This window comes from Colias croceus, chromosome 3, assembly GCF_905220415.1.
Source record: "Colias croceus chromosome 3, ilColCroc2.1".
Lineage (NCBI taxonomy): Eukaryota > Metazoa > Arthropoda > Insecta > Lepidoptera > Pieridae > Colias > Colias croceus.
Genome location: NC_059539.1, coordinates 11,864,630 through 11,892,443, shown reverse-complemented (window position 1 = coordinate 11,892,443; position 27,814 = coordinate 11,864,630). Strand labels below are relative to the sequence as shown.

Here is a 27,814-nt window from a genome sequence, read left to right as displayed (position 1 = left end):
TTTTGGCGGGAGTTTTTTTTTTGTTGGTTGGAATGATTGAGAAGTGGCCAGTTTAGGGTTGTAGTTAGGTCTGGATTAGTGTGAGGTTGTAGGACGGTTAATTTTACTTATATTTTGGTTAAATTTAAGAGAATTGTATTTACCTAAGTCATAGGTGCATTTAGTTTTCATAATATGAAATCTATTACGTGCTTCCAATTTATTGATACACATAAGTAGGTACGCGGTACTTGTGAAAAAATGCGTTTAACAAATAACTATTCTATAGAGCATTTTTCAGTATCTATTATCAAGCTTGAAATACTACATTCATTTAAATGCTCACACATTGAACTATTTAGAACCTAAGAATTCATATTGCAATACAATATATCTATAAGATATTGAAATATTTCCCGACGCAAAATAAGCGAGATTTCCACCCCATCCCTCTTAGCGGTCATCCCTTCTCCCTTTATTTAGTAATCATAAACTGAATAAACAGCTGTGGATTTCTCTTATACTTGTATATTGTGTATTCGGTCAAGGAAGTAGATTTGCTTAGGAAATGTAATAGATAAAAGTACCTACCTAAATTGTGGTTTTATCATTTTTTGCATAGGTCAGAAAATTATAATTACCTAACTTCGATCAAAAATAACAACGTTAAAAATATTCTAATGCATAATTAAATATTCTATAAATTCTCCAAATAACATACCTAGAAAAGATATAGGTACCTACTTAGGTACCTATATTTTTACATTTTACATTTTCCAATTTTTATTCAAAAAGATCGACCTCAAAAATAATCTTGGGTATACTTACAACGTCCCTGTAAAAAACAGATATAATAATTTCGTTTTTGATATACTTTTATGCCATATTGTATATTAGATGGATGGATTGGATTAATTACACTACCATGGTCCATGATCTATGTTGAATTGTTATTCTTCGTCTTTTCCTTTACGCGGAAGATAATAATTTTCCTTATTTAATCTACTATTACAAAAGGATTATCTCTTCACATGTAAGTATAAAAAACATTTTAAGAAACATAAATACAGCATTGTCGATCTATTTTGTGTTAGAACGGTCCTATTGTGTTGCGGTTTGATTCCGACAATTGCGCCCTCCCTCCCCCCAGGGGGTGGGGGTGCAAATATTATCGATGCCATAGATAATGGTAGGGTTTTATGCCGTTTTAGCGTACGGTGTTTTGAAGGTGAGGGCGATTTATTGCGTTTTTATTAAGTGGAATAGATATTAGTATTCGATATGTTACGATGAGAACTTTCCTTGCTAAACTAAGGTAAAATATACTTGCTCGTTCTATGTAGGTATTTTAAGTTTTCAAGCTATTATTATAGAGTTTATATATTTAAATGATTTACATCTAACGGTAAATTACTCCGACTAATAAACACCAATGTTTTCATAGTTTATTCTGTGTTTACAGAGACTGACTTGAATATTTATAAACCAATCCGTAATTATTATAAACAGACAATAAAGGCATGCAGCAGATAAAAAATAATTAATTATCTATGGACTAATATTGCATAATCTGTGGCCCTTATATTATGTATTTTAATAAAGATTGACTGTTATTATCCCGGACATAAAAATAATGGTGGCCGGATATTGTGCAAATTTGTATGGTCACAATTATTAATCGCCTTGTTTACGAAACGAGATAACGTAAACAACTAAACAAATAAAATACAATATGAATTTATTTTTACAATTAGTATTTTGATATTTTCTAATGCAATTGCTAAAAAATCGACTGTGGTGAAAATCAGACATAGGTAAATACCTATGACTGTTATAGTCTGTAGGTACTTAAATAAGTACCTACCTACTATAACTAATGTAGTGCGCTTTCTTGGTTCATTCCAAGTATAGTTTTATATTATCCTATCCTATCCTATCCTACTAATATTATAAATGCGAATGTTTGTGAGGATGTGTGTGTGTTTGTTATTCTTTCACGCATATACTACTGAATCGATTACAATGAAATTTAGCACATATATAGAGGGTAACTTGGATTAACACATAGGATAGGTTTTATCCCGGAAATCCCACGGGAACGGCAACTATGCGGGATTGTCTTTGAAAACGCGGGCGAAGCCGCGGGCGGAAAGCTAGCTATTAATAAATAGTATACTTGGTATATTATCCGTGGTATCTATATTGTATTATGAGATTCAGTCGTATTTATAACTGAGAGATCCTGAACTGCGTTGAATCGATCAAGACGAAAAAAGCTCATTGCAAGGAACGCCATCATCATCATCAGCCCATATACGTTCCCACTGCTGGGACACGGGCCTCCTATGAGGGTACAGGCCATAATCCACCGCGCTGGCCAAGTGCGTGTTGGCGGATGACACATGTCGTCGAACTTTTTAATTCTTCGACATGTCGGTTTCCTCACGATGTTTTCCTTCACCGTTCGAGCAGTGGTGATGTTACAACATGCGCAGATAAATTGAAAAATCAATTTAATTCCTGCGCGCTCGCCTGGTCTCGAACCCCGGACTTATCGATTCGAAGTCCGAGGTCTCACCACTGAGCCACAACTGCTCCACTTCCATCACTTTTCCATTAATAAATTCGAAAACTGAAAGATATTTGCAATAGGTACCTACATCTGCTAGGTTATATTTAAGAACAAGTTTTAAATTCTACGTACTTAAAGATTTCCTTTGGAATGTTACTCAATCACACTAATAAGGTCAGTGACGGATTAACCCTTAATCAAATTAAGCAATTGCTTAGGGCATCACGTCTGAGGGGGCACCAGAAGAAGCACAAAAAAAATCCGTCCGAAGGGCATCACGTCTCACTCTCACGTCACCAAAAACCACACCAAAAAAAGTTTCTAGAACTAATTTGAAAATTCGCGTGTTTTAAGTTGATAAATTAAATGTAGAGATGCGAAAAAGAGGAAAAATATACAAAGAAACAGCAGACAAATTCTTATTCTTGAATAAAATACCCGATGCCGATAAAATGTGTGTGATATTTGTGTCCCGATCAAACTGCAGAATACAGTCAGCACAGTACAATTTACAAATCTAGTAAACACATATTATCACCGAATTAATAACAGAAATTCAACAGTTTCATTCATATGTCATAATATGTAAAATAAGTCTCAGACTCAGTGATTCGGCTCGCACAAGTTTACATCAAACACACGCACAATTGTATAAAATAATACAATAAGATGATAAGATTGAATCAGCTTTCCCTAATGTGGAAACAGCCCTGCGTATATTTTTTTTTAGATTACAAATAACTCAGAGGAACGTTCTTTTTCAAAATTAATAATATTAAAAAATGAAAAAAGGACAAAGATGATACAAGAAAGGCTCAATAATATATCTATATCTATATTGTATTGTATATATCGATATTATACATAGAGTCCGATATATTATGTTAAAAACGTTAGACGTTATGTAATACTATCTTGCGTGATTTCAATGCTCGGAAAAGCCGCAAGGCGCATTTCAATAAATAAATAAATTATGCTTTGGTTTTTGAAGTGAAACTTCTTTATCGGGGTTGGAAAAAAAATTAGTGTAACATTTTTTTCGTTACGCCATCTTTTTCTTATTACTAACTACTTATTAAGTTGAAGATAGTAAATTATTTTTTGAAAAATAAGGCCATAAAGAAGTTTCACTTCTTACGTGTGTATGTCGTGGCCATATTGTAGATTTGCTCATTTCATGATATCATCGATAATTTCACGAAATGGTCGCATTTCATGAAATGGCCAACATGGTTTGATCAGATCGTTAAATCGTCAACGTTTCACGATATGGTCATCCACATTTGGCCAGATCGTATAAAATATAATATAAAGTCCATAAAACATTAAAATTCTGAATATTTTTAGAACTTGTTTATTGTCATTTAAGTTAGTGCCACGGTAGTGGCCGGCGAATGCCAGAAGCGAATGGTTTTTTGCAATAGAAAACATTTAGGTTAGGTTAGGTTAGTAATAACATAGCCCATAGGATATATAAATATATTTATGTAAAGGATTTTAGACGCATTTTTTCCTCAATATAAGATATCCGCATTTTCCATAGTACTCGAACCTCTTCGTCGTAAATTATTTGCTATGACTTTCTTCATATTGTAATAAAACGAACTATGAAGTTTTAAACTGCGAATATAATTAAATTTTCGCCAGCGGCCGCCATCTTATCACATAAACCCAGCGCTTGCATCGCCTCTACCAATAATTAATGTAACTTTTTTACGATAAGATCAAATAATTTTGATCATTTCATGAAAAAACCGCGCGTTTAGTTGGCCATATCGAGAAACGATTTCTTATCATTGATCTGCCCAAACCACATCATGATGTGGCCAATAGACATTCGAGCATTTCATGAAATGCGACCATTTCACGAAATGATCGATCATATCATGAAATGAGCAAATCTACGATATGGCCACGACATGTACACTAGTACACGCACACTTTTTTATTATTGTCGCACCTACTCCACTTCTAAAGTACGTTATATCTCATCATCTTACTTTACAAAAAACTAATGTTTTTGGGCGGTAAAGGTTTAAAGACCGATTCTAGTTGACATACGGATAGGGGGGCCCACAGGCATGGATTGCTTAGGGCATCTAGGAGTCTTAATCCGTCACTGAATAAGGTAGATATTTCAGGGTAGGGAGCTTTAAATGGCAAATGGACTTCTAGTAAGTACTTAGATGAGGGGGTGGTAATTAATTGTGAAATGCAACTTTGCCAATATCAAACGGAAAATAGTAATAATACTTAGTACTTTTGTATAATAAATGGATGGAATAAAGAAACAAGTGTTTTATTTCTCCTGTTTTTATGTTCGTTGAACTTAAAATATCTATCCAACGATTATTTTTTATCTGAGTAGGTATAGAGCGTTTACCCGAAATTTGTACTTATTTATTTATTTTCTGAAATCCTCATTAATATTTATGTAAATCACGTCGTAAGTTTTGCAACATTTAGAAAATGATCCACTTTATTTTCCCACCTTTTCACGTTCGATAAAATTCATACCTACTTTTTCAATACTGATAATATTTCTAAATAGAGCTTTTTCCCTAAAAGACATTACATCACCGATCATTTTAGTGGAAGCGGAGGCTTCCTGCGCTAAATATAGCCGGGGGGCAGTGGGGCAAGGGGGGGAGGCAGTAGGGCAAAGGGGGGGGTGTGGACACACTTGTACACCTGTGCATTGAGTTTGGGCCATTGTAATTGTTCTTCTGCTTATGTAAGGAATGAAGTGCGAATGTGGAAGAGTATTCTGAAATTTACGAGTTAGCGAATTTTCATTGAGTACGGAAGTTAAATCAATTCCCCTTGGTCCCTCCTCAATACTTATTGAAGGACCAGATTGGTTATTATATTTACGATGGTAAATATGCGTAGATACAGTTACCTTTTTTAGCAGATGATTATTAGGTACCTAAACTTGGTTCTTGGATGAAATGCCTCTATATTAAACATTTAATTGCTCTTGCTGTGTGTATGAATTCTGTCAAAATACTACATCAATCTTGATTATATAGTATACTAGCTGTGCTCCGCGGTTTTACCCGCAGTGCTCCACTCCTGTTGGTCTTAGCGAGATGATATATAGCCATTTATCGAGGAAGGCTATCTAGTATCTAACACTGAAGGAATTTTTCAAATCGGACCAGTAGTTCCCGAGATTAGCGCGTTCAAACAAACAAACTCTTCAGCTTTAATATTAGTCATGAACTCATGAACATTACCCTACTATTACCTACGATGTAGAATACATTTCCTTAAAGGCAATTTCGATCATGCGTTCTATCATCTATGTTACAATTCGTAATAAATTTAGCTTCCTGTACGCGTAATTGGGAACCAAATAAGGCATTAAGCCGTGCAAGCTCTTGTAATTTAGACGCGGAAGCGAGCGAAGCCACGCCGCGAAGCAATGCAACGTCACGCGACACGCGTGCTATGAAGTTTTGTGGGTTCTGTAGGATAAAGGTTAGGTTAATAAAACTTTTATAATATGTCTTTATATTGTCTGAAGTTCAGAAGTATGTACAAACTGTTGGCTGATAATTTTTTTCTGTTCAGCTTTACAATTTAGGATAAAGCTGTCACAGACAAAAATTAAAAGTAGACTGTAGACACACACAATATAACAGTGTGTGTTGAAGTACCAATTTAGTTATGGGATAAAAAATAAAAATAAATAATTAGTAAATAAGGAAGGATGTTATGGTACTGGTATGCAGCCATGCAGGTATGATCAAAATCGTCTTTTTTGCTCCGAAATTTTGATTGACTGCCGTTGAAGGTTGTTTCAGATTTCTGTGAATGAATTATATACTTTAGAAAGACTTAATATAATATAATAAATAAATAATGCCTGAAAACGAATAAATCTACTTATTCTATTCTATTATATACCTATCCTAGCTTAAATTGTAGTCACTCTACTTTCCTAACAATAGTCTTTTTCTTCTATTTCTCATTGGTTTTTCCTGTATCTCTACGGAACCCCAACCTACCCTTACGCGAGTACGCACGCCACAACTCTCATTATTGGCCCGTAAATGTAATTACCCTGCGTGACCCTGCGCTGCCTGCAATTACCTCTAATCACAAATTATCAAAATTGTGCCTGTTTTCGATTTAATGGCAAACGCATTGTTTTATATGGATAGTTAGAGCTAGGTTGTTTGTGTTTTACTGGTTATGTAAATAAATATCGTGATTGCGTATTTAATCGTATCGTGGTAAATAATGTTAAATTGATACATTGTTGATTGTTCTACATTATACCTATATGAGTAGATACTATAACAATCCCTTTATTTTCATCATATAATGTCTTACCTTTGTGATCTAAGTCCAACTCAGGCCTGTAGCAGTATGTCCAATTTTTCGAAATAATTTGTATTTACTCTAAACACTATTAGCAATAAGCACTATTAATACAAATACGTAACATGTCACTCAAGAACACAATTCGATAGTTGAATCAACTATTGCTCTACGGCAAAATAAGCTCAAAATGCACTTTGCTGAAACACAAAAAACTTACAATTTATTCCGGTCTATCTATTGGTGACGTAGCGTGACCCAATTCGTGGCAAAGTGTACTAGATTCAAAGAAAAAATAAGGAAAATCTTAACGAAGACATACCGTATTATAAGTTTTTGGGAAGGTGTCAATTTAGATCCAGGTTGGAAAATGGATAAATAGTATCTAGCATTCACACTAGCATTGTATGAAAGCTTGCAATATTTAAAACATAGATACTTACCTATAAATAATCTGTTATAATAAGGAACTAATGAATCTATAATTGCTAGAAATTATATTCGTATTTAATATGTATTAAAATGAAAGAATTGTCCGTCATTACATACTAATTACATTTAATCAATATTAATTACAAGTAATTTATACAATTAGCTTTCCTCGCTAGTTTATAGCAATGTTTATAATCGCAAAATAAACCAAACTTCAAAGGCCAAATGACCTACGCGTAACCACACATTCGAAACTATAAAGCTCAGTATACAATCGCGCAGCGTATCCATTTGTGTTTGTGTACTCGACTGTACGAGTACACTCGAGTAGAGAGGTGTCGGGATGAGCTATGATTAGTGACGGTCAGGTGGGCCCGGTCGATACCTCCCCAACTAACCCCTGCAATAAACAGGGGGGTTCAAGTATTGATTCGCGCGAAACGTGATTTGTACGCACTCATCAACATTCACTGGACAGTTGGGACTATTTCCCTGTTTGGATACATTGCTTGCTTTTGTACGTGATACAAAAATTGACCCAAATAGTTTGGCAGTGTATTGCGTGCAGCGCAATTGTTACAGTAAGTACAAAATTTTGATGTACATTGCGTGCTCTGTTCGACAACGTTTGTTTTGTTTAGAAGTGGTGGAGTAATGTATATGTTGAGTTTCGGGATTTTCGACTGTAGAGAAGATAGTGTTTACGAGTAACCGCGGTCAATAGGCCTTCGCCGCGCCTTCGCTGTCTTAAACCAATGTGTTTATATCACGACATCTAGATTCTTAAGGTCGGAATACACAGTGTTGAAGAAACACGAATAAACATAGTATTATTATTTATATGCTATAAAAATTGTAAGATAAAAGTATTATGACCCAATCTTGATTTTTACTCTACAAATCTTCTAATCTTTCGCTGAAATAATACAAGGTGTATTTAAAATTTAGGTAAAACTGATTTGGAGAGGAAACCTGTAGTTCTGAATAAGATATTCAAAAGGAAAGTAAAGTGAAGCGCAAAATATAATTAAACGCTCTTTGTGTAGTAACTATACAGTGTTAAAAATACAAAATTAAGTAAGGTTTAATAATATTTTTCAAGTTTAAAACACATTAAGATACTTATTTTAACGGCAAACAATTCGCATTCTTATAATTGTAACTTATCTAGGTACTTATGAAGCAATCAGGGAAATCTAAAATCAGTGAGCAAAGTAAATTATTTGACACGAAACAAATATATTAATAACGATTTTAATTAGTTTTTAAAACTACATATACATCTTTGTTATTTTCTAATCAATTTTTTGAACAAAAACTAACTATATATTTGTGCATATTTTAGTTAATAAGCAACTCTTAATAATGTGCCCCTGGCCTTAATCTTGTTTTATTTACTAAGTGGTTGGGTTTGGTCTTAATTGACGGACGATATTATTGTAATGAACATTATGTGATTTATCGTATTACACTCGTGATTTCGTTCATTTTCCCTCATTTATTATATACCCATTATATACCATTAAATTCATTGTCAACCAATTGCATGTAACATGGTGAAAATAAAATATTTTTTGTGTTGTGTTTAATTTAATTATTTGATTTATTAACTACCTATATTCTAGCAGAGAAGAAAATAAATTATAAACAATAATTTATTACAGAAATATAAAATATGTTAGCATTTATAAAATGGATAAATAAAGCAGTAGGTACAATTTTACAGTTTAATCTATACTAATACATATTATAAAGCTGAAGAGTTTGTTTGTTTGTTTGAACGCGCTAATCTCAGGAACTTCTGGTGCGATTTGAAAAATTCTTTCTGTGTTAGTTAGCCCATTTACCGAGGAAGGCTTTAGACTATAATATATAATCACGCTAAGACCAACAGGAGCGGCGTAATGCGGGTAAAACCGTACAGCACAAGTAGTATAATTTAAAACAAATAGGTATATGGACGTATATACACGTGTATTTAATAAATATTACCACCGGTTTTGTAATGCGTGAACTATGTATTCATTAATAATCTACTTGATCTAAATAACTCGAAAAACACAGATAACGAACGTTTTTATTGATGGCGAAATTATTTATGCGGTAGAAAATACTATAAAAGTGGCATAATGAATAACGGGCCTTTGGCATTATCGAGTCAATTAGAAAAAAAAAACGTAGGTAAAAGAGACTTTTTCAATTAATAATACGCGGTGGTATTTGATGAGTTCTGAATTCGAAGAACCATAGAGTACCCGAAATGTATCAAGAATAATTTGAAACCAGTTGTGATTAAATATAAATGTATATTTTTTTTAATGAGCTGGCCGTTATGTTTAGAACTGTTCCAAATTTAAATTTGTTTTTTTTTTATAGAACTTGACCAAAGATATACCTACGTAATATTAGTTCGTTTTGTTGATATTTTAATCTATACCACACCCCGGACACTCCATACAAAATTATCGTTTTGACAGTCACACTGTAGAGACTGCAAATGTGTGTGTTAACGCCTAAGGTTAACGCTTTATGGTTGGTACATTTTTGACTAGCGTAAAAAAAATCGCGTTTTTCTGATGAAATACATCCGTAAACAGCACAATATCTAACCATTTTCTACGAAAAACGATAATCACAAATCCAAAATAATAAAATTACTTTAAGTCAATTTGATTAATGTTGTCAATCTTCGTTGCGTATCGTCCCTGTAGAAAAATATGGACCATTTTATGTCTGATCGTGCGGGGTGAGGTAAGTGTTTAATTTTGGCGGGAGGCGGAGAGTGTCCGTTCTGTAGCGTTTAGCTACTATTATGTATTCTGTGTCTATACTTAATACTATCATATACTAATATTATATAGAGGAAAGGTTTGTATGTATGTATGTATGTATGGTTTTCACGCATAAACTACTTTACCGATTACAATGAAATTTAGCACACATATAGAGGGTAACTTGGATTAACACATAGGATAGGTTTTATCCCGGAAATTCCACGGAAACTATGCGGGTTTCCTTTAAAAACGCGGGTGAAGCCGCGGGCGAAAGGTAGTATTATTATAATGTAGATTGGGTTTTAAAATTATTTCGGAACTGTATAAGAATGATTACTGTAAATTATTTCTGAATTTGGAATTAATTTTTATGATACATCTATTAACGATAGGTAATAATGAAGACAAAATAAATTAAACGTTATTAAATAGGTTTTATTATGAAAATTCTTCACGATAAGAAAGTTGCAATTTATTATTTTTATCTTGTATATTTTTTGGTTGTAGTCATCAAACTTTTTGTTCTTAGAGAGTTTTAACGCGATATTTTTCTTCACTTATTAGAAGCAGTGATGGAGTAAGTGCAAGTAAATTGGATTGATAATAAATTAATGTAACATTACTATCAATTGTCTACCGAGAAAACAATTTGTTTTTAAATTAAATATAATAAAATGAAGTTTACTGAAAAATTATTTTCAATTTTACGATGAAATGTAAGTACATATCCAATTCTCTCTCATTTTTCTACAATGTGTAGGTAAGTTGTGTTCAAGCTCATACTTTTATTTCATAGATGTTGATTTTGATATCGAATGCTTAACTGATTCTGTATCTATAAATTATTATAATGTTTTGTGAAAGGCAGACACATAGGCAGACAGGTTATTTGTAGAATTTGAAAGGCTTTATAGTTATTCAAATTAGCAATAGAGATGCGATATGGTTAGTTCTCGTTTTGATTTACAATTCAGCTTTTTATTTTAATTAAAAATTAGATTAATTTCATATATTATTATCCGTTTTATGTGTCTGTTTTATGTTTTTAATATTGTTATTTATTGGAAGAACTTTAGACAATAGTATATTTCAGATACATACAGTAAGGAAACTTCATACAAAATGTTCGAAATGGCTCCCCCCCCCATCAAGCGTGTTTTCGAGGGTATTGAGGGGGATCGATAGTAGCGGGTGACACATCCATAGATTTTGAATATAGTATGGAAAAAAGTTTAAAGTGATGTCAATTCACATTAAATAAATATCGATTGTTTCAGTTTGTAGCCCTTTCAATAAATTTATTTGTAAATACCGTATCTGACTACAAGTTAAGAGACTATTTTTTAATTTCTATAGATATGGCAGCATGAGTTTTAAATTAAGTTGACATATTTTCTACCAAAATGATAGCTACAAATAGTCACTATTAGGAGTCCAGTCTGTTTAAAGGTCGCATCTTTTTTTACGCAATCTAGAAGAGCACGAAAATATAAAAAAGGAAACCTTAAAAAAGTCTTGTTTAAATTTATGTGCATAATTACGTAAATATTAGGGAAGAAAAAGATAGGTATTATATTTATTGTATTTTTATCGATACGTGGCGTCTCCACTTTGTCAAGCACTAAGCCTGTCAAACTATTTTCTTTTTCTTCCTAAAATAAAAAGGTAGAGGTTCAGCTATGCTCGTATAATAATAATTTTAATTTATTTTTGCATATTTTGTGTTTTTTAATTTAATTTAATTTATCGTTTTAAAAATAATTTAGTAGGTATACCTACATACAAGTATTGTAAATTCTGGTTTAAAATAATTATTGAATTTATGTATAATACAAATATCAAGCATTATAAATAATTTAGGTACATTAAATAGCCTTCGGCGTCCATAACAAAACAAGATTTCGAAATATAGCACTGATAAAAATGTATAATTACTTTTACAAGCTGTATTAAGTAATTCGGATTGTTTCTTCTTGTAAATTCATATTTAAGCTACACCATTTTTGTATTTTAACGGGTTTTAATCTCCAAATTACCACAAAATCAACTGTGAAAAAAAGCAAACAGAAATATACAGGCCGAATTGATAACCTTCTCCTTTATTTTTCAAGTCGGTTAAATATCAAAAAGTAACAGCCCTATAGCTATACGTCATAATTTCATCGCAGGGGCTTAGTTTCCTAACTGTATGTACGTAGTACATATCTGTCAACTGTGACTATAGGTTCACTAGTTTTTGATGATTGCTTTTGTTTTTTAATAAAATAAATAATTGAAGTGAATGTGGTTTTATTTCACCTAAACTAAAAAAAGCCTAAAAATGTCACTGCAAAATTGTAAAGACAAAATTGAAAGATTACAATTATTATAACATGAAAATAATGGGTTAAATTACAAGCCACTGGTCACTTATCGACAGTTTGCATTCTAGCGAGTTATACTTACCTAAGTATAAGAATCTATTTTTACTATTTTACAGTAACATAGACAATTATAGACATCTATAGTTGTACATATGCTCATGTTTTAGATAAAATAGTATCGCTGTATGACGAATTTCCAATAATCTATACATATAATAAATCTGTAGAAGGGTCAATTCTGTACATTGAAAATATTGAAAAAATAAATAGCAGGGGGTGTTACTGGATCGATACCAAACCCAAATATGTGATTAAAAAAATTTTTGTCTGTCTGTCTGCCTGTCTGTCTGTCTGTATGTGAAGGCATCACGTGAAAACTAGCGGTTCGATTTCGATGAAACTTGGTATAATTATACCTTATTATCCTGGGCGTAAAATAGGATACTTTTTATCCTGGAAAAATACGTAGAAAAAAATTAATCTTAATTTTTCAGTTTTATCCATAGACGTTGTTCCGTAGAACCGCGAACACACGTTGCGTATTATTATATTTGGGAATTGGGTCCAATAGATATTTATAAGATTTTATTGTCAGAGGTACCTACTCAAAATGGAGAAATAAACCATCCACGCGAAGACCGACATCCGCGCGGACGGAGTCGCGGGCGGAAGCTAGTTACTAATAAAACTTACTTCTATCTCAAGAACACCCTTTCACCCATCAACGTATAAACTGTGACGTATATCAGAAACCAAGTATTGCTAACATTCCTGTATACAATAGCGGGGAATGTCATCGGCTATTAAAAGGAAGTATGGATGTGATTTTTACGTAGCGCGGGCGTGATGTCCACCCACTACACTGTGTTCATAATAGCACACTGGAAACAAATGTATTTTTATTTTTTTTGAAACATGTTGTAATTTTCTTAGAAATCTAATAGAAAAAAAATGTGAGCGTGTACACACGTAAGAAGTGAAACTTCTTTATCACCTTATTTTTTTAAAAATAATTTACTATATGCAACTTTACAGAAATAGTGGTAGGCACGCGTGATTCGACGTATTTCTGTAAAGTTAAGATAAGAAAAAGATGGCGCGTAACGGAAAAATGTCACGCGTAACGAAAAAATGTTACACTACATTTTTTTCCAACCCCGATAAAGAAGTTTCACTTCAAAAAATTACAGTACTTACTTACTACTTACCTATCAGTGAATGGAGACGGAGTATTACATCCTATTTTTGCACTCTGAAATATTTACGTTTGAATGAAACATTAGCTCCAGTAATTTTCAGTTTCAAGATTATACGATTAAAAGTACAAGTTAGTTTACCACTCCTTTATTTATATATTATGTGTGTAGAGCATACATTAATTATTATTAGTGTTCGTTGATAATGTTATTTTTCATTTTAAGTTAATCGTTTTACTTGTTTCTATGCGTATGAATAAATATTAAAGTGAAACTTTTATTACATCGTCTCAAACTTTTTGGTCTGTGTAGCGCATGTCGCGTGACGCACGATACGTACGACAATTATCGTACAAATACGATAATTTTTAGTTAAATGTCTATAGTGTGAAAAAAAGTTTCACTTTTACCGTGGTTTCATAAAACCACACAACATTTTTTTTACGTAACTTTATATTATTATTTTTATATATATATATATATAGCATTTTATATTAACCCCTAATTACTAACCTAGGTAGTCAGTATCGAACACGCTTTCTAGCCCTCTGACGAAGGGACGGGAATGAAAAATGGCACAATTAGCCGCTCAGACAGTGAAAAACAAGTGCACTCTATCTGCCCACGACCACCGCTCATCAATAAGGGGACAGTATCTGCTGACGGTACCTACTGCTAATTATACAGGCTTTGCTTTGGGGTTAAAAGAAATGTCGTTGCTGACGGTATTTATTATATAATAGTGTAACCAGGTCATAGGAGCAAGTTTGTAACTAAATCTATTAAAATCTGCCCAGTGCCACCGCTCATCAATAAGTGGACAGTATCTGCTGACTGTACCTACTGCGCTAATTATACAAGCGCAGCGCTGCTTTGGAGTTAAAAGAAATGTCGTTGCTGACGTTACAAAAATTACAGGTTATAGGAGCAAAATGTTACCTAAAGGGTACGTGTTAAGGTAAAAGGGTTAGATATAAGAAACATATTAAAAACAGATCACAGAGATTAAAATACGTAGCAATATCATTTAAGATTTGAGAAATGAAAATGAAAATGGAAATGGCAATGAAAACTATAATGAAAAGAAAAAAATAAAATGTGCTACGTAAAGGAAATTGCATTTTCATTAAGATAATAATTTAATATTATATGATTGTAAAATTTGTAATGGTAGGTACATAAAACTGTTAAATAAATAAATAAATAGTACCTACAACACAAGACTTAAGTCTATTGACCTCCAGAGGTCCCCCTCGACCTGAGAGGGGACTCCGGTATGTCAAAACTACTTAATAGTCGAAGAATTAGCGATATACATTTTAATTTTCTTATTCTTCAGAAGTTTTCTTAGAGAAAGTATTACTGTCATTTAAATGTGTTACAGTATTTAGTAATAAATATTGTAAACTCATAGTAAAATAAGTAAGAGTGAGTAGCATTATCACAACATAGTATAAAACAAAGTCGCTATTGTTTTCTGTCCGTCCCTATGCCTAAATCTTTAAACTACGCAACGGTTTTTGATGAGGTTTATTTTATTAGATAGAGTGGTTCTCGAGGAAGGTTTTGGTATATAATTTTTTAGGTTGTAGACAAAACGGACGAAGTTGCGGGCGAAAAACTAGTTGTATTATCCGTTATTCTGGTAATCTAGATAGAATACTATTTAATTAAAAGACAGAGGTCTCCTCCCCACTTTTCCTGTGTCATATAGTTATCAACAAAATTATTCTTTTTAAGCTATTGCATAGCTTCTATCGCGGGCCTTAAGCGCGGGGACCGAATCGAGAAATTCCGTAACGAAAAAACCTCACGCTCCCCACTCCGACGGGCGGAGGTGTGGCTTGAAGGCATGCAATGGCTTTTTTTAATTAAAAAAAATCATTAATTTAATATTTGAATATGTAGAGTGGTAGAGCAATAAGATAAAAACAATAAAAAATATAAATAATCATACAAATCTACTCTGAAATACTTCTAATCACCTGTAAACAGCGCCATCTATATTCTATTCCTAAACTTAGACAGATTTTAGAGCCTTATGAAGTTATGAGTGACATAATATCTTCTAAAACTTTATCATCTATTTATTACATTAAACGAATGATAAGAGACTTATCAAACATAAGAATGTGATATATATTCTGAAAATTGCATTCATACGTGATTTCAGGTATCATATTGTGTTTCATAATACAGGAACTCGGAAGCATAATACAGGAAAACCGACCTAAAGTTATTTAGGTTAGCTAGCTTAGCATTTATTAGCACACAGCTAACCCAATCAGGTCATCGGGTCGCTAATTTATCAAGCAGTTCAGTGAGTACGCGCTAATAATAACACTTTCGCATTTTTTATCAACACTGACAGCTTTCTGATAAAACTTGCAAACCCCGCTGAAAACACAACGTTGATGGATCCTAACGAAAAAGGGCAGTCTAATCAATCATTAACTTCGCTTGCAATAAATCAATAAAACCTCCATTAATTTCACGAAGAGTTCGCTAAATAATAGACACCAATGAGGTATCATTAACGCCGCGAGGGGGCGCCACCGGCGGCCGGCGGCCGGGCGCCGAGCGCGCAAATCAATACCATAGAATCGCGATTCTCAACGGAACCCCACGAAAGTTACGTGTAGCCACTGCCTCTAGTGTTCACGGAAACTGCCGAAGCGAGCCGACTGGCCGCACATGACAACTGTCAGATAGGCCCAGTGTTTTCAGGCCCGGTGGAAATCCAGTAAAAAAAGTGCATACCGATTATAGTGCAGTGTTCTGCAGTGACGTGACTTATTTTTGTTTGTGGCAACATTTTGTGTGTTTCGTGTAAGTATTTTATCGAGATTTTCTTGTGTTTACTGTATTTGAAGGGATTTTACAAATTTTCAGTGTTCAGATTCATGTATGGGTTACAAAGAAGTGTATTAAACATAGAGCCCCTTTTGGTATCATAGAGTCATAACATTAATCAATGTTTTTGGTGCAATGCTGCGTTTATTTTGAACTTGAGTTTCTTTGGTATTCTCCTTAAGATAACGCCATTTATTTATATTTTTACATGAACAAGAAAAGAGTCCTTATTGTATCGATTGCAGTCTGAATGTTTATATGATTATATTTATATATTTTTTTTTAATTAAAGTTTTAGTGCCCGTACAGGTTAGGCCTCTCTGCGCATGCCTGAAACTAACGTCATACTCAAGCTTATTTAGAATTTAGGTTATTTATAAATAATAAATCAATAATGTATTTTAAATTCCCCATAAATAAACTCTAGTGCTCTATAGCAATAGTCTAGACTAGCTCTTATTATTCTTAATCTAAACGTCGTTAACATTAAACCAATTCCATAAAATTTGTTTACTGCATAAAATTATTAAAATGTTTGCAAATTAAGGAACACCGTTACTTTTTAAAATCAATGCGTGCATCTCATTTAAGCTCCGTTTGTTCAGCGAGGGCGCTTGACCTTGACCGATTTTGTATGAAAGCCTTACCCAGATGCAGCAAAGCTAACGCCAGTATACGTTGAGCTCTGACATTCTGTGACAATCGCCCGTAATGGCATGGTGTCAAGCGCGCGGAAGGGGCGCGGGAGGTCTCGTGAAACTGGCGGTTTCAATATCAGTGACAGCTTGTCAATAAAGACGAAAGAGATGGAGATAGGACTTAAAAATATTATGATGCAATTTGCATATTTGCATGCCGTTGCGTGTTTTTTTATTTGAAATTTGAATTTAAAATTGGAGTGTTGGATAATTATATGAACGTTTAAAACGGTTTTAGAACGTTTGAACGGGCATTAGCATTGAATATGTTACTCTAAACTAGATTTTTAATTGTCTATGCATGTAATTAATTTGTCTAGATGGATATGTATGCAAGATTATCTTAATTAAATTAGAAAATAAGACCGAATGTAGAGCTATGAAGAATATAGAGCTGTATATTTTTATAGTAGTAATAAATTTTGATGTTTAGTGATCAGCTGTGTTTTCTGTGGAATAAAAAAAATGTTACGACGCGAAATGCTTTGAATAATTTTTACAAGAATATAATGATATGATAGATCGTTTACATTTTTAATGATTAATAATAATTAAAAAATATTGAATGTAAATTAATATTTCGCGCGAATTTTTTACGCATAAACCTATTTATAATATTTTTATTGACTTGTGTATCTGCCAATGTATTAATTTGGAGATTAATAATATTTCTATGTTATATTATGTACAGTTGTTTCGTATTTGACCTGCGAATGTTGACACGTTGACATCTACTTGTATAAACAACTTTCAAATATTATGTCGCAGTTCAATATGGAATATGTCATTTTGAATAAAATCTAAATGGAATAACTTTAACCTATGTAGGGTTGAAGTAAGAAATACATTCTTATACGTTTTTCATATTATGTATACTTTATCTAGAGATTCAAAAAAGAACAGAAGTTTGTTTTCAGAGAAATAATTAGGGACAAACTTAGTAACAAACTCGCTACGAATACCGAGAAAATAGTAATGACGATGTGTTAACTGTGAAGGTAAAATAAAAGGAAACTTCTTATTATAAGATGCATTCCATGAGATTTATGTTACGTAATTTTTTTTGATAAATTGTGAAAATAAACGTGTTTATGCCTTGCTTTCATACGAACAAAAATGCTTTGGCAATCAAACTTATTAAACCATTTTCATGAACATATTTAACAAATGCTTATGCATAGGTAATCAAATCAAATAACATTGTAACATAACGTACATGTCTTTATAAACAGACAGTTCGTAAACAGTCAATTTTCCCATATTCCCGCGACATACAATTATTTGGACGCCATTAACCTCTAGCCCGGGATCCACGTGAATTACCGGTATAAATTATTTTTAACGCGTTTACATTTAACGACAATCTATCGTATTGTGTGAAAGTTGCTTTACGACACTCCCGGTATGTTAATTATTCAAACTTTTGTACACAGATTACATTATATTATGTATTGGTTTATTTCATTTTATTTGGTGTTAAGCCTAAAGGGATTTATTCTGTAGGCTGTAGCGTTATGACGTCATTGGCTGTACATAATGCATAAGGTAAAAAGTGCGTTTAAAAACAGACCATTGTTTGTTTTGAATACTAATTTATAGTTTTACAAATATGTACTTACTTCATACGATGTTCAATATGAGCTTGCAAAATTATTGGGAGAAACATAATATGAATAATAAACTTTATCGAGTTCAAAATTTTGACTAAAAACTCTTCTTATTATATAATACGTGTTTTTTATAAATTCTGAATTAATGATCGTCAATTTATTAATAGAAGTTATATATTGAATTTAATTCTCAGAAATACTAACTCGAACGATTTAGATTTTGAATCCAGTTACACTTTTCGAAAGAACGATTAAATAATATTATAATTTTCACCAATCGTTGAATGACTCTACATTCCATAACTGTCATAGAATAAGCAGAACTAAACGAAAGAAAACATTAAGTAGTAGTAGACCTATGTCAAATTTTCTTAATAAAGAGAGAGTAAATGAAGAGCGGAATAGATGTTATCAATCAGGGTACACTATTGAAATATAGACTATTCTATTCTATAGACCACGGCTGGGATCGGTAGCAGAGGCTTTAACCTGTTTGTTGTTACACGTACTAAACAATTTTAAATAACACTAGTAATATATGAACACATGATCACATCGGCACAGTTAAGAGGCTTTCCTTACTTTTATTGGAACAGTTATGTACATGAACCAAATAATTTTAAGTTACACAAGTACGTTTATTTCTGCAGGCAATAAACATTATCAGGCGGCAATCCATATTCTTTCTAATACATCTTAACATACAAACTACTAATCTACGTTTATGTATTCACTATAATATACTGCTTATTATATTTTGATAAAAGTTTTTGCTTGTAGCGCGTGATCGCGGCTCGGGCATGTCCCCCTGCGTAGCATGAGCGGTGCGCGCTCGCACGAGCCACGCGACGCGCCGCGCCACCGCTCGCAACCTCACCCTCAGGTAACCATGGCAACGAGCTGGCTGGCTGGCTGGCTGGCTGGCTTAGTGCTAAGATATACTACTGGGTAGTGTAATCAGATTAAGAAGCAGGGTTAAAATACCTTACCAGAGAAAGTAGGCAGATATGTATGTATAGACTAAAGAGCTACCAGCTACAGCCTTGCTGGCTGACTGGCTTAGGGTTGATCTTACCACCAGTAAGCAGATTTGTATGTATACAAAAAGATAAACAAAGAGATAGTAACCATGGAAACATACTAGCCACAGCCTAGGTGGCTGGCTGGAGCTTAGGGTTGATCTTACCAGCTAGAGTAAGCAGATTTATAAGTATAGACTTTAGGTATAGAGGTATTAAGAGCAGGGAGGCCCCTGTTTAACAATGTCTATGTTGCTAACCCCAATGTTATAATAGTATAAGTAACAAACAGTAGAAAAGCCAAGCTGACAGCAACTTGCGCAGGCTTCATCAGCCACAGTCGGCAGTTAAATCGTAGAAATTTATAAAATAATATGTATAAAGTCATAATTAATAAAAACTTAATAGGGGTAGAGGAAAAATAGAGCAAGAAAACTAAAGCGAAAGAAAACTAAAGGAAAATAGAGCTAGAAAACTATTAAGCTGATTCACAGGACAGAGTAGCTAAAACTTGCGAACAAGGCTTTTGTAGAGCAGGAAAGACAGACAAACTAACTAATGCTCATTGGGCTCTACCTGTAACACTATAGAGAATATATCGTAACATAATAATGCAATAATCATATAGCTAATTAAGTTAAAATTTAATGAAAAAAAGATTATATAAAGTTTTTTGAAAAAAGTTTTAAGTTACATTTAGCTTTTTTATCTACTGAATTACTTATAAATTTATAAAGAATAGAAAAAATTCGATCACGAGGCGGGACGAATCGCCTGATCGAATTTTTTCTATTCTTTATAAATTTATATTTATAAAGCATTTGAATGCCATAAAAACCAAAAAATATAAATACTGAATTACTTTCTAACTTTCCAAAGGACATAATTTTATATTATCTTCAGTATCATTTACCTTTTTTTCGAATTAAATAATTGACGATATCGATGAAAAATAATAAAACTTATACATTCTTATAAAATTTGTATAACCATCAATAATTTTAAAATTCAATACCTAACTTTCGAACCGTTATAGCTCTTTTTCTGATATAAAAACGTTTGTTCGCTATGGCGTGCAATTTTACAACAATTAAATGAAATAAAGCAATCTATGTTTGCAACAACAATTAGTGAAATGGTACAGAACAGAGCTCGAACATTTTGAGTTGATTTTTCGCCACCCACACTTGTTAAGGGGAAGCTTATCCATTCTTAAAAAATATTTACGTTATATTATGTGTAAGAATTAATCGTATCGGAACGAAAACTGTTTTTTTACCGGTTGAGAATACTTTGATTGAATAAAATATATCTACTTTTTGTGTGAATTAATGCTCAATTTTAAATTTTACATCCAAACGAGTAAACCATTTGATAAAAGATTTTCTTTAGAATGAAACATAATTTGTGTATAGCTAACATTCAAATATTGTAGAGTCACATGAGCTATTTCTTGTAATATAATGTTGATCGAAACAATATAGATATTCTGAAAATTTCACATTTTAGTGACGATTGACATCGTACTTTAAACGTCGATATCAAGACGATTTTTAGTACCATCTGTGCCTTAATCACACGTTAACACTGTCGGTGGTTGTATTCACCAATTAAATTGTATATTCGCGAATTTTACGCAATTATATCAAATTATAACGCGTATAGGTAACCGACCTTACATATTTGGTAATACGAATGGTCCATAGACAATTTTATTATCTTTTATTCAACGTGTGATGTCATTTCTTTGTTTTTTTGGTCATGAGATAGAATAGCGCACGTTCACTGAATTTATGATTGATCATAAACAATTTTATTTTTCGTATTTGCCTAATTAGTTTAAAACTTTTAAAAACAAAATTATTTTAAAGAAGGAAAGTCAGGCATGGCAGATGAAAAATCTTTCTAGAAATAGGTACTAAGGAGTTTCTTAATCAATGTGCCTTAAAATAAAAATAATAAACCTTTTTATGATCAATACCTTTTCGTTCTCGCTTCAGGTTGAGCCCACAAAAGATATAACTTTATTAATAAGACATATTACACCTTACCAGATATTCTTAATTTGCAGTTTCTAAGCATTCAAGTTTCAAATATTTCCTATACTTACCTACATCAAATAGGTATTTGTATCGTTTCCATTGATCGATGTCGATATTATATTAAATCAGAGTTGTATCAGTTGTATACCAGTAGGCAGTTTATGAATGAAACGAGATTGACTCATCTCATACCGGCTTTTGACCTTTACTGTTGAACTCTGAATGGTCCGAAAACAACGGATTATTGGGATGATGACAAGCAAAATTATATGGTTGAGATTTAGTTTAATTGTAATGGTGTTGTGCAAATATATTAATTGGCTTGATATGTCAATCCTATGCCTAACTAAATAAGAGTACCTAGGTAATTTTTATACCTACTATAAACTAGCTGCGCCCCGTGTTTTCACCTACATGAATCCGCTCCTGTTGATCTTAGCCTGATGATGCCTTCCACGATAAATGGGCTATCTAACACCAAATGATTTTTAAAATCGGACCAGTAGTTCCTGAGATTAGCGCGTTCAAACAAACAAACAATAGAAATGTATCTACAGTACCTACATTTATATTTTCTGCAAGGAAGAGTTGATAACAAACTATATTAATAGATGTTATTTTCGTATTATATAAAGTATAATAAAAAAGCCTTTTAAAATTACATTATTTAAAATACAAGTTAGGTACTTAATAGAACAAGAAAATAAGTGATAATTACCAGATTTTAATCGCAATTTATCTAATGAGTTATTAAACTTTTATTACCTTAAAAGTGGTCGTATCCGGGATATACTTTATAGTTTATACTTGTAAAAATGTAATTTATAATAATGTGCTAATTATTTAGAACATTTTCCTCTATGATGTTGAAAATAATTATCACTAGGTGCGTGACTCACGGCTCTTCTTCATTATTAACATGTTTTGACAATTACGATTAAAAATAAATAAACTGGTCAGAGCTGTTTTAAGCGCCATTTTGTCAATTGAAAACGTTTGTTTTTTGAGACGTTCTAGAATAATTTGAATTTAGATTTGAACAAATACTAAATTTGAATCTTGGGTTTATGAAATTATAGTGATGTTTGTTGCTCCTTCTAGATCTTCATATAGGTACCTATAGGTCTAAGAAGATCTAGAAGGTGCTACCTTTTTTAAGGTGCCACTTACTGCCAATTACCTGTTTTCTTCGTCTAACTATTCTTCGGTTAGTGAACATAAATGTCCAAAAAATATAGAACATCGCTAACAACAAAAAGAACATTTAGTATCTTTGGAATATTATTAATAACGTGAAACGTATTGATTGTTTATATGAAGTTAAATGGGCACAGGCTAAATAATTAATTTAATAACTAATGCATGACAATATACATACTTACTCCTATTTATTTAAAGACTATTATACTAAGCTATTATTTAACACACAAGTATCTACCGCTCTACATTTTCAGCTTTTCAAAGTAATTTCGTACCAAATATTAAAACACGTGTAAAAAATTACCATACTTCATATATTTCACTGGGCAATAACAATAATAGTTAACACAGATGCATTTAAATTTAATTTTAGAAGTCTATAAAGCTGATAAGCATCAGATAAAAATCTCATCAAACTAGGTATAAACGATTGAAAGATTGTAATCTTTAGCTATTTTATAGAAATCATTAAAAAATTCTGTACAACGTAGTACTTTAAAATGTAAGAAATATTATAATATAAACATGCTTTCTGCCCGCAGCTTCGCCCGCGTTTCCGCGTTTTGTTTCCGGGATAAAACCTATCCTATGTGTTAATCCAAGTTACCCTATATATGTGTGCTTAATTTCATTGTAATCGGTTCAGTAGTATTTGCGTGAAAGAGTAACAAACACACACACACACACACATCCTCACAAACTCTCGCATTTATATTATTACCTAGTAGGATTTTGGTACAAGTAAAAGAAATTCTTCGAAAATGAATTGTGACGCAGTAGATACTACGTTAAACTGTAAGGAAAATTCACGAAAACAAACGTATTTTCGTACAAGTGTTGATATAATTATTACGTACGTGTACGTGCCCCTCCCCCCTCCTCAGTCCCCCGGGTGGGCGGGGCTAACGCAAGGTCGTCTGCGCGTGCGCAACTGTGTACCTACTGTTTGCTACTGGGAAAGTAAACATGGTGTGTCATTGGACATTCATATATTATTATGATGATTAAATTGTCAATACGCATGTAACCGTGTAAGCTTGAAATGGAAGGGAAAATGTAGAGCATTAATGATATTATTTAATAATTTTCCATTCTGCCAAAATTTTGCCAATAAGAAGGAATTTAAAAATGAATCGGCAATCTGACTCTATGTTATGTGAACCTATATTATATATATATATATATGTGTGTTATATGTCATTGTGAACCTATTGGAAGGAGATGTTAATGTTGTTTCATGTAAGATTGCGGGATGGAATGCCTTGGTTTTCATAGTCCTTAAATTCTAACCTTTTAATATTTACAAATGCGAATTCGATTAGTTTATTGGTATGAAACACTCCTGCATACTCAATCCTTTAAATAAATATGATACCTTAATTACCAGATGGACCAATAATTATTCTTTAAAACAAGCAATACAAAAAAAAATTGGTTGTCTGTAAAGTCGGTTTACTGACGATAGTTGAACGTGACAACGATTGTGCTTCTTTATCGCTCGTTCCGCGCTCTCGCTTGCACTTCAAGCCTTACATGGAACGCCTCAGAGCGAGGTAACGCCGCACGAGTCATGTTTTTTCGTGCGTGCAGGCGGCTATATCGAATTATAAGACGTTATCACGTCAAAAAAAACTAGATGAAAAAGAGCTGAAGCGTCTTCAGAAATAAAACGACACCTCAATCTGAGCAATTGCAAAACTGTAGGTACATTAGAAAAAGGGTAACAATGTAATCCCACTCCTGGTGCAAATCCCGATCCCATAGTTATTAGAGCCGGCTCGACTAATAACGGTAAAGCATTTGAATTATCCGACCCGCTCGCCAGGGTCACATTTAATTGACTAAGAAATATGTCCGCTATAAACGTTTGGGGGTTTATTTTGCTAGTTCCTATGGGAATTGAATTGGTTCCGTACTTGGCAAAGTCATATTTGCGTTTTTGCGATATATTTGATATATATATTTAGGTGCTTGAAGTTCCAAGATTAGGACAAAACAGGGCCTGAAAGCGTCTCAAGATTAGGTTTTTGCAAGTGTCTTGTGAGTATGAATCTGAATACTTATCCTTCTTATAAGTTTTGTTTACTTAAAGCAAAACCCAAAGCATTTACAGAAATAAAACAAGACAAATTTCTGTTTGGATAGCAAGAGGTCTCCTGATATCTCCATTAAAACCCTCATTTTCTTTCAAGGTCAGCAAAATATACAAAATACATGACAACCCCTATCTGATTGTTTTTCCTGCCCCATATACCTAATGCAGAATTACGAGCAGTTATAATTTGTACATAAACAGTCAGTAAAATAAGCTTTTTTGCTGTGCATGCAGCTTATTAATAATTGTAACCCAAACCTTACACGCGTCATGAATAAAAAACACGGACGAATCATTTAAATTTCGCAAACCGCCGCCGATACCTTCAAACCGTTTCAGTTTTAGAACAATAGCGCTCGTGGCACTTTTTATTGGTAACTGTAAGCCCGGAATGTAGGCTGTACGGCATAATGAGCAGAATTTATTATACACCCAAAATCTTTCTTAGAAACTACTGAATATAGTCGGGAGGTATGCGCCGGGTTCCCGCGGCACAGTTATGTTCGGTATTCTTACGTAAGGGACACACAAAAAGTTTGTTTGTTGTGGTAACGGAGCTTTGTATAGACTATAGACTGAATTAATACATCAGTAGTGGACGTGTGTGTGTGTGGGCTGTATGCAGGAAAATTGTGAGGGAAAATATTTAATAGAAAATCTCTATACTAATATTATAAAGAGAAAAAGTTTGTAATGTTTTCACGCATAAACTACTGGACCGATTTCAAAATTTCTTTCACCATGAGATAGCTGCATCTTCAGAGTAACATAGGCTAGGTTTTATCCCGGAAATCCCATGGGAACGGGAACTATGCGGGTTTTTCTTTGAAAACGCGGGTGAGGCCGCTGGCGGAAAGCTAGTTTAATAATAAATAGGCTTGCATAGGTATTTGTTGTGAAGGTAGTATATATTTTGTCTAACTAGTTCGGGTTTTCAAACTAATTTTCACACTTGGAAGTGATGTGCTGATAAATAATTTTTTTACGTAAATTATCTAGTCCGATTTCAAGGAATCTCATATGGGTCCTTGGTCCTACTTTGCCCTTTTCCTTTGTTTTCGGTACGGCTTGTGAGTTGTGGATTATACTCATAGTCGCTATATTTTTTGCAATTTGGATTCCAAAAACCAAATATGAACCTTTTCCACGCCTTAAAATCAAAATTGCATATCTACCTATATTATAAATGCGAAAATCAGATTTTTTTTCCATCCCGTCTGAACCATTGAACAGTATAGACGAAACCGCAGAAGAAAAGCTAATCTACGTATATATACTAATATTATAAAGCTGAAGAGTTTGTTTGTTTGTTTGTTGTTGTTGTGGTCCGATTTCAAAAATTATTTCGGTGTTAGATAGCCCATTTATCGAGGAAGGCTATATATCATCACGCTAAGACCAAAAGGAGCGGAGCTACGCGGGCGAAACCATGAAGCGCAGCTAGTTCGTTATATATAGCTAGCCATACATTGTTTTAAGTATCAAAATGAGACATTAAACATACAAGCCATAAATTTATACAGTTTATTTTAATGCTGATTAGAATATGTCAGTGAACTTAGCAGAGCATTTTTAGCAGATCAAAAAAATAATGTGAGTTCTTATCGCGTGCAGTTGAGTTCTAGAGTTCCTGAAACTTTTTAGAAATAGTTCTGGCGTTTTTACCTGAAAAAACGACATTTGAAAAAATGATCTGCCAACTTCCCGTAGCAGAGCATTTTTAGCAGATCAAAAAAATAATGTGAGTTCTTATCGCGTGCAGTTGAGTTCTAGAGTTCCTGATACTTTTTAGAAATAGTTCTGGCGTTTTTACCTGAAAAAACGACATTTGAAAAAATAACTTAGCAGAGCATTTTTAGCGGATCAAAAAAATAATGTGAGTTCTTATTGCGTGCAGTTGAGTTCTAGAGTTCCTGATACTTTTTAGAAATAGTTCTGGCGTTTTTACCTGAAAAAACGACATTTGAAAAAATGATCTGCCAACTTCCCGTAGCAGAGCATTTTTAGCAGATCAAAAAAATAATGTGAGTTCTTATCGCGTGCAGTTGAGTTCTAGAGTTCCTGATACTTTTTAGAAATAGTTCTGGCGTTTTTACCTTAAAAAACGACATTTGAAAAAATAACTTAGCAGAGCATTTTTAGCGGATCAAAAAAATAATGTGAGTTCTTATCGCGTGCAGTTGAGTTCTAGAGTTCCTGTTACTTTTTAGAAATAGTTCTGGCGTTTTTACCTGAAAAAATGACATTTTAAAAAATGATCTGCCAACTTCCCGTATCTACTAGATAATTTTTAGCGGATCAAAAAAATAATGTGAGTTCTTATCGCTTGCAGTTGAGTTCTAGAGTTCCTGATACTTTTTAGAAATAGTTCTGGCGTTTTTACCTGAAAAACGACATTTGAAAAAATGATCTGCCAACTTCCCGTAGCAGATCATTTTTAGCAGATCAAAAAAATAATGTGAGTTCTCATCGCGTGCAGTTAAGTTCTATAGTTCCTGATACTTTTTAGAAATAGTTCTGGCATTTTTATCTTAAAAAACGACATTTGAAAAAATGATCTGCCAACTTCCCGTACTAGATAATTTTTAGCAGATCAAAAAAATAATGTGAAGTTGGCAGATCATTTTTTCAAATGTCGTTTTTCAGGTAAAA

General features: G+C 33.0%; 2 protein-coding genes across 8 annotated transcripts in view; both read left to right on the top strand.

Moving 5' to 3' along the window:
* The window catches only part of LOC123706345 (long-chain-fatty-acid--CoA ligase 4), a 562,712-nt gene that overhangs the window by 188,295 nt on the left and 346,603 nt on the right, over nt 1-27,814 (top strand). The gene's annotated exons all lie outside the window — the stretch shown is intronic.
* Nucleotides 16,335-27,814, top strand: part of LOC123706350 (voltage-dependent L-type calcium channel subunit beta-2) — a 155,557-nt gene continuing 144,077 nt past the window's right edge. The window contains exons 1-2 of one of the 2 annotated variants that reach the window (XM_045655582.1): nt 16,335-16,474; nt 19,587-19,689. In XM_045655582.1, coding sequence (XP_045511538.1) covers nt 19,624-19,689 — 66 coding nt within the window. In that variant the 5' untranslated portion in view covers nt 16,335-16,474; nt 19,587-19,623. Of the gene's footprint in view, nt 16,475-19,586; nt 19,690-27,814 lie in introns of those variants that run through there. The other variant, XM_045655589.1, reaches the window with a different exon arrangement.